The sequence below is a fragment of the Penicillium roqueforti genome, assembly GCF_015533775.1.
Source record: "Penicillium roqueforti strain LCP96 04111 chromosome Unknown scaffold_18, whole genome shotgun sequence".
Classification (NCBI taxonomy): Eukaryota; Fungi; Ascomycota; class Eurotiomycetes; order Eurotiales; family Aspergillaceae; genus Penicillium; species Penicillium roqueforti.
Genome location: NW_024067582.1, coordinates 35429 through 51405, shown reverse-complemented (window position 1 = coordinate 51405; position 15977 = coordinate 35429). Strand labels below are relative to the sequence as shown.

General features: G+C 47.9%; 6 protein-coding genes across 6 annotated transcripts; 4 read left to right on the top strand and 2 right to left on the bottom strand.

The window, feature by feature from the left end:
• Positions 1-392: 392 nt before the first annotated feature.
• On the top strand, positions 393-2209 carry LCP9604111_6610 (uncharacterized protein; the record flags this gene model as incomplete). The annotated part of the gene is made up of 6 exons (XM_039074551.1): positions 393-477; positions 524-1338; positions 1391-1612; positions 1678-1734; positions 1781-2117; positions 2172-2209. 6 exons carry the CDS (start codon positions 393-395, stop codon positions 2207-2209), a joined length of 1554 nt encoding a protein of 517 aa, XP_038927249.1.
• Positions 2210-2798: 589 nt separating this feature from the next.
• Positions 2799-3603, top strand: LCP9604111_6609 (uncharacterized protein; the record flags this gene model as incomplete). The annotated part of the gene is made up of 4 exons (XM_039074549.1): positions 2799-2811; positions 2900-3106; positions 3181-3534; positions 3587-3603. 4 exons carry the CDS (start codon positions 2799-2801, stop codon positions 3601-3603), a joined length of 591 nt encoding a protein of 196 aa, XP_038927248.1.
• A 350-nt stretch (positions 3604-3953) lies between these two features.
• On the bottom strand, positions 3954-4998 carry LCP9604111_6608 (DUF2011 domain-containing protein; the record flags this gene model as incomplete). The annotated part of the gene is made up of 3 exons (XM_039074548.1): positions 3954-4304; positions 4360-4906; positions 4973-4998. 3 exons carry the CDS (start codon positions 4996-4998, stop codon positions 3954-3956), a joined length of 924 nt encoding a protein of 307 aa, XP_038927247.1.
• Positions 4999-5363: 365 nt separating this feature from the next.
• On the top strand, positions 5364-6054 carry LCP9604111_6607 (LAMTOR1/MEH1 family protein; the record flags this gene model as incomplete). The annotated part of the gene is made up of 3 exons (XM_039074547.1): positions 5364-5414; positions 5541-5692; positions 5760-6054. The coding sequence occupies 3 exons, from the start codon at positions 5364-5366 to the stop codon at positions 6052-6054; spliced, it is 498 nt and encodes a 165-aa protein (XP_038927246.1).
• An 870-nt stretch (positions 6055-6924) lies between these two features.
• On the bottom strand, positions 6925-8024 carry LCP9604111_6606 (E2 ubiquitin-conjugating protein UBC8; the record flags this gene model as incomplete). Its single annotated transcript, XM_039074546.1, has 9 exons — positions 6925-7061; positions 7122-7303; positions 7373-7487; positions 7538-7550; positions 7635-7639; positions 7692-7732; positions 7795-7848; positions 7905-7912; positions 7992-8024. The coding sequence occupies 9 exons, from the start codon at positions 8022-8024 to the stop codon at positions 6925-6927; spliced, it is 588 nt and encodes a 195-aa protein (XP_038927245.1).
• A 2226-nt stretch (positions 8025-10250) lies between these two features.
• LCP9604111_6605 (uncharacterized protein) lies at positions 10251-15798 on the top strand (the record flags this gene model as incomplete). The annotated part of the gene is made up of 6 exons (XM_039074545.1): positions 10251-11171; positions 11231-11479; positions 11540-11861; positions 11931-13632; positions 13691-14745; positions 14798-15798. The coding sequence occupies 6 exons, from the start codon at positions 10251-10253 to the stop codon at positions 15796-15798; spliced, it is 5250 nt and encodes a 1749-aa protein (XP_038927244.1).
• Positions 15799-15977: the final 179 nt, after the last annotated feature.

The following is a 15977-nucleotide window of genomic DNA, read 5'->3' as shown; positions in this document are numbered from 1 at the left end:
CATCATCGTTATACACCAGCCGGGCTAGTGTTAGTCTCGGGAATATTCTCGGTTTATACGACAGTTCGCTAAACTGCCCTCTGACTCCTGACCGTATATTAACGATCGCATTAGTATTCGGATGGAAATTTCTTCTTTATGGACAAGTAACTAAATGGTGGGAGGAAACTATTCAGGAAAAAGTAAAGCGAGAGTTGGGCTTGAGCTAAAACAACTTGAATGTCAAGTCTCACTTTCGAAATCATCCTTCATCCTCATCCATTTCTTCCCATCCTACACCACTCTTCTCCCTACCTTTATACCCATTCATCTCAGACAATATACACGAGTGATCAAGGACCAGGGCCCGTCCAAAGCTACACACACTCGTAGAAGCAGCCATACCATTCACTATGAGGGCAACCGATCGCTTCCAAGTGATTGCATATATCTTCCTGGCACTTACACACCTCGGTCGAGCAAGTGTCTCCCAACACAGTAAGCCACTCAGATACGTCTCAAATCATTTTACTGACATAAGAAGATGTCCCAATTCTTGCAACCAGACCACCGGACATCGACACGGTCTCTTTCCTCAGTTCCCGGGCGCAAGACCAAGACAGCATCTTCAACGAAGCCGTCAAAATCCTGGACTCGATGCAATCTTCACCCTCGTGCAACCGGCTTGCAGCGACAAAACTAGTGAACTCGTGCCAAACATTCAGCGATGGCAAGGACGGCACGCAGACGGATAACCCAGAGACTCTCGACGTTCTACGATCCGTCTATGCAGTACGCCTGGCATTGTGTGAGATCGACGGTGCTGGTACCCAAATGCCTCCCTCGTGCCTCCCTGTTACTGTCTCGCCACCTCCACAGAAGAATCGATTTGGCTTTGTGAGTCGACACAGAGGCCCCGACCCCATGTCGGATGAAGTTCCAAAAGAATTATTGGAGCAATGTCTGAGGACACTTGAGTCACGACCCCAGTGGTGGACCTCTTACAGCAACAGCCGACAGAATGCTCTTGTGATCTGCCATGCCTCGCGAATCGAGACGGAGAAAGAGGAGCTTATTGAGCTTCAACGATCCATTGCCAAGAGCAGTCTCAAGCTCAACAATGGGCTTCAAGAGGCGTTGCGAAATGCAATTGCACAGTCTGCGCAGCAGCAATCATTCATACATGCTCTTCAGTCTCTGCAAGGGAAGATCGTGACCGATATGGAAGCGACAGACTCTGTGTTCAAACGAACATTCGGCAAATTCCTTCGAGAAATCGAAGCTGGAATCTGGTCGCTGCAAGATTCTATATCTGAGGCTTTGTCGAATGTGCGGGCTGGAACTGGGGTCCTCGAAGGGGTACAATTCGAGCAGCTGAATGAGTTGAAACATGTACTAAAATTTCAACCAGGATATCCGGAACGTATCTACTCAAGTTGGAGCACTTCAACAGGCTCTACGGAGTGCACATCAAGATGCAATGACTAGAAGCCGAGAGACGTTGCTAGCTCAAGAAACCAATGTTGTCGCCCAGAAGAATCTCGCATCATCTTTACACCTGTCGCTCGAGTCACTTCTGGACTCAGACATGGACAAACTGTACCAAGGCATGCAGAGATTCGATGCTGCTATGGTGTGTGAAATATACATTTACCATGTAGTGACACTATGAGACTAATCTCTTGCCCCTTTTTGTAGGAATGGTTGGCCAGCCGGATGAACATGATTCTTGAGCAAGAAACCAGGATGACAGAGGTACGAGTACATTCCTACATACCGGCTTTCTCACTGACTTTGAAAGCGACTTCAAAACATGGAAACCTTTATACAAAGATCCGAATCGAAGGCAAGCGAGCTACAAAAGGCGCAGGACCAACAAACAGAAGCACTATCTGCCCAATCGCGGGCCCAGGAGGCCATTCAATTCGATGCGCAAGTGTCGCAAGCTTTGCTGGCCAAAACTAGTGTTGCTGCTGCCAATTTACAATCCGTCATCGACGATGCAGCGTTAAAGTTCAAGCATGTCCCGGGTTTCGGCATTGGGGGATCCTCGGCATGGTCTATCTGCGCCGTCCTACTCATCGTCCTTGCCGCCCAGAACCTTAAGATTGCAATTGCTTTAATTTTTCTCATTTTGGGTAGGTGTGTTCTTCATGATCAAGAGTGATTGGTGCTAATATAAGGAGGATTAGGCCATTCTGTTGCCCTTATTATCTTCAAATTTCTCTAGTTATACACACGCTGCGCAATGATTTGCGGACCAGATACCATTGATACCCCAGCTTTATTTCTTTTTTTCTTCTATTTTCGCTCCTATCTCTACCATCTTTGCTTGCAGCACATCCCCTATGGTCGTTCATTGCCTCTAGATCTATAGCAATGGAATAATTCAGTCTTCTTCATTTGATAGACGGAGTACGGAGACTCGGAGGAGCTATGTATCCCCCCTTTTCGCTAATTATATGAAACTAAATAGACGGATTGTTTCAGAAAAAAATAAAATGAAAGTGCAAATTAGCGCTGGCACAGCCACAATCACTAGAGCTGCCAGAGGATAAGCAGCGGGATATGACCCATTTACATCGCAGTCAGCCAATGAAAGCGCGTTCTCGACACAGTGGAAACAACGCACGAGAAAGGCAATTCCCCAAAATAACAAAAACGGCAAGTCAATAGGCATAGATGGGGGCAGTCACGTGGGAGTAAACAGATCGACTGCGCGCTTCTCCTCCTTTTCGATTCGCAACACGTTCCTCATCGGGTCTTGATTCACATTTATCAAATATCTGTCTCATCCAATCTCAAACGCGTTGATCAAAATGCCTGGTGTTCGTGAGTGACCATAACTACCTCCTATACTTCCCGACCCAACATTTGGCGCCCGTCGGAACCGCAAGTAAACAGCGCTAACGTTCTCCAGCACCCGACGCTCTTCAGCAGGTCAAGAAGGGCTTCAAGCGGTTCTTCAGCCTCCGCAAGAAGTCCGCTAAGAAGCAGAAGGCCGAGCCTGTCCAGGCTGCCCCTGCTGAGACTGCTGCGACTGCTGCCCCTGTCGCCGCCGTTCCGACCACTGAGACAGCTGCCGAGAAACCCACCGCCCCCGCTGCCGCCCCGGAATCTGCCCCAGGTATGACATTCTATCAGTTTGATATCACCTTCGTCTCGCTTTTGGCTCCCAACTAACTTATTGACCTACTCTAGATGCTGCCAAGGTGCCCGAGGTAAAGGATGCAAGCACCGCGGAGCCTGTCGCCTCCCCTGAGATGACCGCTACTGCCGGCCCCATCGAGACTCAGTACGAGCCTGAGACTGCTGCTGCTGCCCCCGGCCCTGCTGTGCAGTCCGATGCCCCTGCTGCTAAGCCTGAGGAGTCTGTCGCTAAGCCTGAGGAGTCTGTCGCTAAGCCTGAGGAGCCTGTCGCTAAGCCTGAGGAGCCTGTCGCTAAGCCTGAGGAGCCTGTCGCTAACCCCGAGGCCACTGCTGCTAAGGTCGAAGAGTCCGCTGCTAAACCCGAGGCCACTACTGCTGCGCCTGTGGAGCCTGCCGCCAAGACCGGTTAGTCAAATTGTCTTCACGATGCAGAGAATAATGCTAATACCGATGTTAGATGCGCCCGCTAACTAGAAGTGTGTATATCCACTTCATTGGCCAGAATGGACCTTTCTTCGCGAATCTGATCTAACTTGCGAGTGCTTTTTTCCTGCTCCCTGTTTCGTTTCATACCCTCAGCGTTGTGTATTAATCACTTTCAGAAAGCGATGCGTTGCATGCTGTTTTTCTTTTCTTCCATATCGGCCTCGATCAGACCGCTTAATATCATGCAAAGCTCTACTCATTCATTCCAGAATCATTACGCGACAGTAAAACCCCCGCCTTAATCTGGTATATTATGCTACTAATGCTGACAGCAGAGAAGAAAAAACCAACTCGCCCACGGGTATCACATTAAGAATCTATGCTAATGCTGAACAGTTTCATTCATTCCCGTCTGAGGAATGATCATCACCATCAGCCATAGCGACATCTTCAACACTGACACCCGCCGCTGCAGCCTTCAGCTCTCTCGCTTTTTGTCTGCGCTTGAGTTTCCTATCGCGGTTCTTCCGAGTCCGCTTCTCTGCTTCATTTTCCTTGGCAGCCTGTGCGGCCGCAACGCGCTTACGTAGCTGCACTCGTCGCTTCTTGCCTGGCTTCTTGCGTGTAAGTGGACTCTTAGAGACGGGTGCGCCCTCTACCACGTAGACTGGAAGACTGTTGGCTGGCCGTGGCATTTTCGTCTGATGTCGTTTGAGATGGATAACTCGCCAGGGGAGATGGCAGCCGGGCTAGAAATTAAGTTAGCAGCTAGACAATTTGCCAGACGGGTATGGATTTCCTTACCCAGACTAAGGAATTGGCCCATGTCAGCATGTGCTGCCCGCTAACGGCCACGTCCTCAAATTGTTTCTTCTTTTCCGCTATCCGGCTTTCGTCTTCGGTGGTAGGTTCCCCGTTCCTCGTGCCTTGAAGAGAAGGTGTCGAGAAGTAATAATCCCACCCACGGAAGGCTTTCACAAATCGTCCCTCAGTGCTAGCGCCAGATCCGGGTGTAGGTGAATGCAACCGAATCCTCAATTTTTGGATTGTGGGGGCCTCTGCGGCCTCTGCGGTTTTCTCATCTGTATCCTTTTCTGACTGCTCGGTGGTATCTTTCGTTGATTTGGCAGGGGCGCTGAATAGCCGGAACTCGAATTCTTGTTCCTCGTCTTCATTATCCGCCGCTTGCGAGGGATCATTCTCTTGGCTAGCTGTCTGCTGTGCAGTATCCAGTTGATTTAAATTGAGTAGCTTTCCAAGGCGGGCGTATGCATCCTGGGCGGCGTCGTCGTCTGGTGCTGGTGATTGTGAGCGGGATGACGCTGGAGAGCGCATCTCATCGCGGCGGACGCTATATAAGCCGGATTAGCCGCTAATTATATCGAAAAAAACCAGGGTGGATTGTTTGCTCACGTACCGCTTAGCATTTGGTAGATCGAACATTGTGTGGTGTGTGTGGAGAGGAATAAGACTAAAATCCCGAATCGAGAAAAGCGATGTTTCACGCCGCTCTACGGCCACGGCCTGATGACATGGCACGGACCGCCCAGCCTCACGGCCCTCACCTTCCGACTTTGAAGGCCTTTTGTCTACATTGTGACTCTCTACTGCGCCATTTGTTTCGTTTCATATTCTCTGTTTTCTGCATATTCCACACTCCTTACCTTCCGATCATTCCCTCGCTGGCTCCGACAAAGGGTACCTGCACCTTATCTATTGGGTTGGTTGACGCCTCGTGCCCATCGCATAGCGCAAACGTGCAGCCAAGAACATCCCCCGATTCTAGTACTCGATCTCAATCCTCATAAATGGGTATCTGTGCCTCCTGCCTCGGCGGGAATCGCCACGACTCTCCTGAGGTGAGTCTAAATCCGAAGCTAGTCTCTTTCCCGTTACCATGTTCATCGCGCATTACCTCGGTCTGATGCGCGATGCGTGGGGGTTCTAGTCGCAGAGTGCAATTGTCTAACATTTCTTTCTTCAAGCCTGAATCTGAACGTCTACTCGATGATGATCCTTATCAGGCCGGGTATGGCTACGGAGCACTCAACCATGCTCATCAGGCTAGCCAGCCAGATTCGGAATATGTGAGGCGTGAGAGGGAGGCGCTGGAATCAATCTGCCAGCGGACATCTGAGTGAGTATACTGTCCTAGTTGCCTTCTGTTCATATGGAGTTGAATTCATGCTAATCGTGTCCCTTAGCTCTGTCATCGATATCTGGTCCATCCAACCACAACCACACCTTCGACCCCAAGCAACTCTCCACACCCCTATCTCTGCATCTCCCGTCCCATCACAAAGGACCGATACAACAACACCTGTGGTATCTACGCACCATACATCACCGCCAAGCCGTCCCACCTCTGGCTCGTCAGGCACCGTCCCGAAACACTGGGGTGAAGTTGTCGTGAACCCGAACAAGAAACGATCTCGTACCAATATCAAAACGGATTCCAAAGCCAGCCATGATGTTTTTGGGGTTCTCAACGTCACCTAATATGATGCGTTTGGGGCATGCATCGCTGCACATTGACGATGACGATGTACACGACAAACGAGGGTGTGGGCTGGTGAAAATAAAATCGAGGATGCAGTTGAGGGTACTGGAAGACCGTTTCATTATTTTCTTGCGCCATGCTGTTATTTTTGGGGGTTTTTTGTTTCTTGCATTGATCGCAGGTCGACTGTCTTTCGCACATAGCCATTCATTCCTCTCTCTTCCTGGCCTGATAATACCCATTGGCGCAGACTCTTTCTTTTGTTATCAGATTCTTTTCTGTACCCCATGTTGGCTTCTTTTATGTTGGCGTGTTTTTTTATTTGCTGAGTTTGTTTCTTTGTCTTCATATCATCTTGTTCGTCGTGCACTGCTTGTATATGTAGTTCTCTTTTGAGTGCCGGACTTTATTCTTTCTGAATTGACACACAATTTGGATTATGTCAAGTGAGTCTCAGGAAATCTGGATAATGTACGTAGACTTCTAGAATCTCAACCCATATAGTAGTTCAGCTTGAGGTGGGATGGCTTTTTATATAGAAAGTATTTCAGTTTACTATACAATTGAGATATCATGGGAAATTATAAAGAACTTCACTCCCCATACTTATGAGAGATCGGCATCAATTATTCAACCTGTGACTCCGCCGATAATGATCGTAAATGCTGGACTGAATGCCAATGACAAGGGGGAAAACAAAAATGGGATTGACAGGGAAAAGAAAATGGATACATGACAACTCCCCTATGACAGAAGAAAAAGAAAACGCCCGCTGATATCCAGGGATGGACATAGAAGAGAGTAGGATGATGCAATATGTTCGTGCCGGGTTGATCCTAAACCTGACGGAAATGTCAAACTGCAGACCATTAGACATCGTCCATTGTACCCGCAGGCTCTTCACCACCAGACTCGTAGCTCCCCGCCGAGCTGAGCTCATCTTCAGACTCGGTGTCCTCGCCTGCTTCATCCACAGCCTCTTTGCTGGCGTACTTGTCAACATATTCTAGGAGCGAGCGGTCAGTATGGTATAATAGCAAACATAAGCCTTTGGGTTGTAACACACCTTTCACCTTTGCCTCATATGCCTTGGGTTCTCTCATCATCAGCGCAGCTGCTTCCCCGTTGAGAGGATCCGAAGGGTTGGGATAGCGGAGGAGCTGGGGAAGGAAGACCTCGAAGATGTTGAGCATGTCATACATCGGCGACCAGGTTTGGTTGATCACATCGAGACAGACTGAGCCCGAACTATAGCAGAAGAATCGCATTAACCTCAAGAGTTTCATTTCCACACATGTCAGACCACGCTTGACTCACAGCTCATCGATGTTTGGGTGGAAGATTCGGTTGACGAATCCGATGCTCGGGCTTTTGTATGGGTACTGATCAGGTAATTCGACGTGAATTTTCCAAAGGCCTCCGGTAAATGGTGCTAGAAAGGTTAGTATGATCTAATACTGGTCGATTATGAATGAGACATACTCTCTTCCGGGCCCTTGAAACGAACGTAAAATTCTTGCCTGTTGCGAGTAGTTGGTATCGGAGAGCTTCAAATGGTTGATTGTGGTGTGTTAGGTACATACACTGGAGTCCGGAGTTAGTATAGATCTATAGCTGACAGAGGGCCAGAACTTACTGTTGTCATTGACCAGTGTCACCTCATAGTCACTCATGAGCCTAGATTAACCGTTAGTATATTTCCCGTCAACCAAGTATGCTTGCCGAGACCGATCAAAAACGTTCGGAGAAGCGGCGGCGAATTTGAAAGGGTAGGGAGTTGTCGGTCGTACATCCTAGCGAGAATGTTAGTGCCGTGTATTTTGAACATTTCTGAACTTCTAGAGCATACTTCATGACCTATATGATGAACAAAAAAGAGTTATTAGCATCTCCGGCGACTCTGGGGGCTTATCGGACGATCCGCAACATTACTCACATCTGTCTCGATTCTGCGCTTTGGGCTACTCATGTTGGTGGTTTGAATGAAGGAGTATTTTCGATCTCGAAGGTATTATCAGCTGCAGGCTCTCACAGAAAAAAATAGGCCCAGCGGTGTCAAATGCCGTGATTCGCAAGCAGACCCGGAGGCGGAGCGGGGAAGTAATGGGCGGGGCAGACGATGGCCTTTGAAATAGATGTTAAGTAATTCAGGGGTCGGTGATTAAGTAGAAGCAAAGTGAGAGGGATAACAGATATCAGAGAAGGCTTCACTTCTCCCGAGCGAAGGAAATAGAAAGAAGAGACGAGAATGAGGTCTTGGATGAATGATCCATTAGATCGGGCCCGCGGACAGTGGACCTGCCCGTGTGATGAGTCGATGAGTCAGCGCCTGCCGGGGCCCGGCGCCATGACGATGACTTGGGATAGGTCGATACACTTCTACGGTATATAATTGAGAACATAATTGGTTCATCTTTCCATGATAGTATTGTAGGGTTGTGTTGCTGTAGGCATCTATATCGTGCTACATGAATGGTTGAACTTTAGTTATACCTCTGTGAGTAATTCTCGCGGCCATTCTATAGTTACACTCTTTGAATAGTGTTTCCGACACACATGCACAAAAAAGAAAGAGACATGCGCCCTGTACGTCCTATATGTTGTAGAAAGTGTGGATCAGATGTCATCCATAGCTAGCCATGTACTCCCTACTAATAGGATACTTAGAACAAGAGGCACTGCGGCTACCATTACAGAAGAAATCCTTCTGGGAGAGTAAATAGCATTTTCTTTCGATTGTCTAAAGCTCTTTTTTTTACTGATCAGAAATTAAGCAAAACTGGGTCATACTCTGTTACCTAGGTCCCTCCAGTTAGGTTAGGATGGGTCACGTGGCTGCCTCAGCTACAGCATAGTATCATCTCTTTCAGCTATCAGTGCAACAATTTTTGGTCATGTTTCTTTCTTATGTCTATGATTACAGGTTTGAATTCTAGCATACAATGTTATCGGTGAGCTGTATGTTTGGATATGACTGTAGTATGTCGGCTTTGAAAAAGAAAAAGAAAGTGTAGGTAACTATTGCATGTCTCCTCCTGAATCCTATGATTGGGAATAAAAGGGGCATATATAAAAATCGTGGGACAAGATGATACACTCAGTGAGCAGGACCATATACATCAACGTTCTTCTGACCAAAGTGCTACCACTCATCCACTTTTTACCATGGCCACCGACCCTTTGAAATATAATGGACCAAATCAAATCCGACCCTATCTGATGAACGTCTTGATGATGAAACATAGAAATTGAAAAGTCACACGAATTTGTGTCGGGTGAAATGTCTAGGGAGGTAAAGGGTAAAGAGGCACGATATACAGCTCGAAGGCATATCTGGACTTTATATAGGCGCAAGCTCAGAATAATTATAGCCTCGATATTTCATTGTAGATCTTTGACGGAAGAAGTCAGTATAAATCAAAATATCATATGGAAAATCTTCAATCAATTTGAGTGACGTGCGAAATACTGCGCTCAGCTTCTTCTTACGTATCTAGTTGTATAAATTCTGAAGTCAAGGGGAGAAGGTGATCACAAACCACTATGCGCTGATATCTAATGAAGTAGTAGTTGTTTGTTTATATATAAACAGCATAGTCAGCCCTCGAGCCATTCCCATTCATATGCCGCTATATATCGCGATATGGGACTTGAACAATTCTGATATTCAATTTGCAAGGATATGAGAAGCATTTCAATCGAATCTCAACTACGATATATTCTATAAATGTCTTTGTGATAACCAGTGGTAAACCGTAGAATTCGGTGACGAGCATAATTGCTATAAACCAATGTATTCATGCATGTGTGTTCTCTAGCGGTGTAAATGTGTATGTGTTGTTAGCTAGACTTCCCTGATAAAAGCCCAACTGTAGCAGCTTAACTCGCAGCAAGTATCCTCCTCTTCGCAAATCAGATACTAGTGATCATGTTTACGTCTGCTACGGGTGCCTAATTAAGACCGGGCCCGCAGGAACCCGCTGTACGGGAAGAAAGCGATTGGTTGGAAAGTGGAAATAGTGGGGCTGTTGCCTAAGGTTGCCTAAGGATGCCTGGACGCTAACGCTAAGTGGATGTCAACGATATGAACCTAAACATTCGAATGTTGGCTTCCTCTTTATTTAAGACTTCGTCTCCCCATTTTGCCAGTTGATATATCCTTACGCACTCTGATTAAATTTGCACCATTCTCAACATGGCTTCTTTGCCCACCCTCCCAGTGAAGCACAATGACTTCGTGAAGTATGTCAACGCCAACTTGGAGAAGCCCATGGTGGACTTGGTTCAGCCATATAACGAGTTTGACGCCGTTCTGCGAAAGAAATTCGCCCAAGACCCCTCTCATCCATCAATTCAAGATAACTATGCCAACATTGTACCGCTGTATGGCCAGACCGGTTCCACAAATATTTCCATTCGAGCTCGAGACCTTGTCTCAGAAACGCCAGAGCAAACGGAGAAGTACATTTTGCCCTTGAGTGCAAAAGACCGGAAACCACATGGTTCTGCGGCAGTTGTACCCTCTTTGAATGAGTTCAAGAACAACTTTGCGCTCTTTACAGAGGGCTCATTGAGTGAAATTGACTGGTCTAACGTGGTCGCTGCTGGTAGCGCTGTCGTCACCTCACTTTTGCCTGTACCAGAAAAATATCGCAACTCAAAGCGTGGCCTTCGCAAGTACTACCATGAGGAGTTTGCTCCAGCGTCAGATGTGGATCTCTTCTTGTATGGCCTGAATGAGGACCAAGCGATTGAGAAGATCATGCACATCGAGGATAAGATCAAGAATACTATCCTCTATGAGACCACGACCATTCGGACGAAGAATACGATTACCATTGCTTCTCAGTATCCGAACCGCCATGTGCAAATCGTGCTTCGCATCTACCGCTCAATCGCTGAGATCCTCACTGGCTTCGACGTTGATGCTTCGTGCGCGGCTTTTGATGGTCGCCAGGTCTATGCCTCTCCACGTGCAATCGCTGCATACATCACTCAAGTGAATCGGATTGATCTAACTCGAAGATCACCATCATATGAGAATCGGCTCTCCAAGTATTCACATCGAGGATTTGAGGTCTTCTGGCCTGCTCTTGATAGATCGAAGATTGACCCGGTGAGAATTGAATCCCTTGGACGAGAGGGATGAAATGTCCGAACTAATTTTTGAGATAGACTATCTTCGAGAGAAGTTTTACCAGAACTGAAGGACTTGCACGGCTCCTGGTATTGGAAAAGCTTCCTCGGTCTCACGACCGGGACAACTACCTCCAAAAGAGGCGTGAGGAACGAGGTCGTCCTCCTTTGAGTTTGTACCTGAAACGTCGTCAGGGTAAAATGCTGCATGGTAATATCAAGGATGACTGGGAGGATGAGGTGCCCGAATGGCAAGAGCAAGACCAAGTGTCCGATTACCATACTTTTGTTCGTATCTTCACCACAACCGAGCTTACTCCCATTCGACTATCACTGACCCTCTGATAGACTATTCCTTACGGTCGGAGATTCAACGCCAGGAATATCGAGAAGCTACTTTACACCAAGGATCTGTTGCTGAACGCCCAATGGAATCAGCCCAAAGACCGCACAGTTTATCTTCATCGTCATCCAGCATTCTTCGGCGAGGCGGAATATGTTATTGGCGACTGCTGTGGCTACTGTCCCAAGCCTGTCACCGAGGAGGAAGTCAAGGTCGCTGATGAGGAGGGCAAGATTTATATCTTTGGTCATATCACTTTCATCAAAGATGATCCTGGCCGCCAGGAAATTGGAAGTTTCAATCCGATCACTGAAACCGATTGGACTGGTGAGTGAATTGTCCGAAATGTTTCTTTCTTTCTGAATTATGCACTAATACCAATATCCAACATTGTAGAAATGGCTTATGTTGGCCGCACCGAGAAACTTTGCCAGGCAATCTTGGCAAACGATGTTGACTCCGTGAAAGCTTTCCTTGCGGATGAGGGTACCGATCCAGACCGTCGTGACTACACTGGACGGACACCGCTCCAACTCGCGTGCATATGCTCGACCCCTGAAGTGGTTCAATGCCTTGTCGACGGCGGTGCTCGCATGATTCCCCGTATGGCTGATGGAAATACAGCGCTCCATCTTGCCGCCGCCCGGGGAGACGTCGACATGATTCGAATCTTACTCACAAAGAGCAATGAGAATGAAGAAGAAGAAGCCAAGAAGCAGGATTCTCTGAAACATAAAGGAGAGTCAAAGACCAAGCCCAGCACAGACGAGGATGAAGATATCGATATGATTGACCAAGACGATGCCATGTCTCACACCTCTGCCTCTTACGTCAAAGTCGAAAGCGACGAAAAGAATTTGAACGTGTATGATACGCTCCAGGAGAATGACCTCGAGCCGGATGTCTACGACATTAATGTCGTTGCATGGGATAGTCGGACTGCTCCTTTGCATCTCGCTATTCTACATGGTCATACTGAGGCCGTGAGAGAGCTTGTTACATCCTTCGGTGCCGATGTCTTGATGCCAATTAAAATCCTGAATGAGCGCGACAAAACACCCCAGGCTGCAATTCTTAACCTGGTTCTTGTTCAAGTCCTTCCATTCGAAAAAGCAATGGAGATGTCGCAGACCCTTCTTGAGCTCGGCGCTTCACCAGCGCAAGCAGACCTCAAGCAGAAGACACCGCTACACTACCTTGCTCAATCCGACAAATTTGGAATTTTTGATATATACGTGCAACATGATGAGCCAGCAGTAAAGCGCGCCATCAATCACTTAGCAGTTCAGGGCCATTCCTACACACCAGAATTCTCCTCGGCGTTGATGTTTGCTCTCACTGCGCAGAACGCACTCGCGGCAGCCAAGCTGTTGGATACAGGGGCCTACCCGAAGATTGATCCCGCAGAGGTTATGAAGGCTATTACGATATCTAGAGGACGCAGGACCTACTACGGCGTCACCGAAGAAAACGCAAAGTATTGTGTGAAGCAGCCAATCTTGCTGGCTATTGAGAATGACCTCCCTTTACTCGCCATTGATCTGCTTCATCGCGGGGTAAATCCTAACACCGATATCAGCGAAAGATATCGAAACCAGGATCGGACGGTATTGGACGTCGTGCGCCAAACTTTGCGTGACCTTCGTGAATTCTTGGTTGTGCGCAAGTACCAAACCTATGCTAATTCCATCGCGACTCCCCTCGATCCGAATGACGATACATATTTGTCAGATTTCCAACCTGGCACTTACAAAATGGCCATTGCAAAGGATCTACTCAGCAACGCGCGCAAGGCAAACCGAGAGAACGAAGAACAAGCCAAGAGGGCTGAAGCTGCCCCGGCCGATCCTCCTGGTTTGGCTGAGAAGAAGGCGTTTATTGCGGAGTTGATTTGCAACTACGAGAAGCTGGAGTCCATTCTGCTACAAAAAGATGCAAAGACTTGGGCCGAGCTTCATCCCCCGCAGACAATTCCCGTGCAGTTCCCAGTCCACGTCTCGACCGAGGGAACACAGCTCACCTCTGAGCCTTGGAAGATCAACTTCCACTTCAATGTACCAGGCATTACTGATTCTGCTCGTGACGGATATCTGAAACTGTATGTGCCTCCTTTTATCTCACAACCTAAGAATATCCCACTGACATTGATATAACAGTTTCGAAGCAGCTTGGAATGGCGACATTGGTACCATAAAAACCTTGACATTGGGCATGTGGGGACCTCTCAATGAGAACGCTCCGCTTGAGATTGCTGTAACCGACAATCAAGGCCTGTCTGCCCTTTCAATTTCTATCATGCGCGGCCATTTCGCAGTGGCTAAGACCATTCTTCGAATTCTCCACGTGCAGTACAAGGTAAAAGCGCCTCGCGGTCGGATACACTTTGAGATAGATGTCGATGAGTGTTGTGATGACTGTGATGACTCTCATGAAGAGAACGAAGATTTGAACATAGTCAGTCACATTGTTGATGATACCTTCACCCACGAGAACATCGGTGAAGTTATGACTCAAGTCGAGAGCAATACTTCTCCTCTTGAGACGTTCGAGAAACGGTTCAATGTCTTCCTGTTTTTCGACGAGTGCCAGAAGGAGGATTGGAACAAGCGAGCCCTCCTGTTTCCGAAGCTGCACCGGCACCGGGATTGGAGTTGGATGAATAAAGACAACTCGATCAACAAGATTGGGTTGTTGAAATACGCTGTGTACACAAACAACATTCCTCTTTTGGAGTTCCTTCTGAAGACTGGATTGGACCTTGCCTCTACCAACCCTTCGGTAAAAGGTGAGTTCTTGGTCAAGGTCGACGAGTTCCAGCTTGCAATCTCACTTGGACGTATTGATTGCCTTGCCAAAATGATTCAAAGTACTGGAGCTGGTCTTCCACTTACAAAATTGAGTGATGACTGTTGCGTTGAGGAGAAGAAAGAGCCTCAGTACTACCCTGGGTTGTCGATTCGTGGCAGCAAGCGTGCTGATTGGGCTAATGCCGGTCGAGATAAACCGTTAAAAGAGCGGGCACAGTGTCCTCCTCTCCTTATTGCGGCTCGTCAGGGTAATTTGGCTAGTACGGAGTTTTTCCTTGGTACCGCACCTGCTCGCTATTACTTGGAGTATCTCAATTCGAATAAGGATGATGAGAGAGTCAAACGATTGACTAAGTCCAAGCTCGGACTGGAAGGAACACTCTTGACCTGGCTTCAAGAAAGAAGTAAGTGCCACCTATTCAGGAACCCGGACGAACATAGCTGACCATATAAAAGACAACCTCGTTATCCACTGCGCAATCATCTCCGAACCAAATGACGAATCCGTTCGTCTAGTTCAGTATCTTGTGGATCATCACCCTGAATGCTTGGAAGTCCGATCGACAGAGGGATTGACGCCTCTCGCCTGGGCCATGTCCCTTCACAAGGTCCGATTTGCCCGCATCTTGGTAGAAGCTGGAGCCAACCAGGCTGTCCGCGACAAAGAGGCGCGCAATCTCCTCCACCTGATTCTCGTATCAGCCAATGGTCGAGTCTGTAGGAACTCCAGCCGATGCAGCAAACTCCTAGACCTGCTGGATAAGCAACTCCTCCCAACAATGCTCATGGAACGCGCCGGTAAAGGCTCAAGGACGCCCTTTTCCCGTTGGCTTCACGCCCAACCCGACTTTATGCCAAGGGACCCGGCCATTCCTCGGCCCCCTAAGAGTCCCCAGACCGAGGATGAGATAGTAACCTCCATGACGAGCCTCATTCTGGGCCTAGCCAACTCCACGGACCAAAAGCATCTCGAGGTCTTTGACGAAGCTGGAAACACACCTGTTCATGATGCTGTGAAGAAATGCTTCCCCCAAGTCCTTGGACAACTCCTTGATCGTCGTCCTGACATGCTCAACCGGGAGAATGCCACCGGTACCACTCCTCTTGAAATGGCAGTTGACGCTTGGGTCAACAAGAGTACCTCTGGACCGCCTGACGGTTCTCCAAGGTCGCAGGTTAATCCCCCTGTGAGTCAGAGCGCTTTGCAGCGCGGTTGTCACTTATTCATCCCCGGTAGCAGGGTCACGTATGACAAGGAGATGGCTACGCTTCGGGTTTGTCGGGAATGGGCCCAGCAACGACCCGGAAAGAGAAGACTTGTTAGTCTGTTTGAGGCGAATGAGGTCGCTAAGAGATTGGTGGCGGCGGGACAGGCTACTGGCCGTGATGGTGTTGTCTCCGAAGATGATAATAAGTCTGAGGATGATCCGTGGGGAAGCATGTTTGATCATTGCTAGTTTGCTTGTATTGAACATGGTAATTTCTAGCGCAATGATTATTTGTACTGAATGGTCTTTCTTTTTTGCAATATATCCTAATCATATCTACTGCTTCATTCCCTGTTTCTAGAAATTCCAGCTACTTGCCAATGAACATTCCTGTAGCTTCTTTTCCACTATATACTGGAACTGAAAGA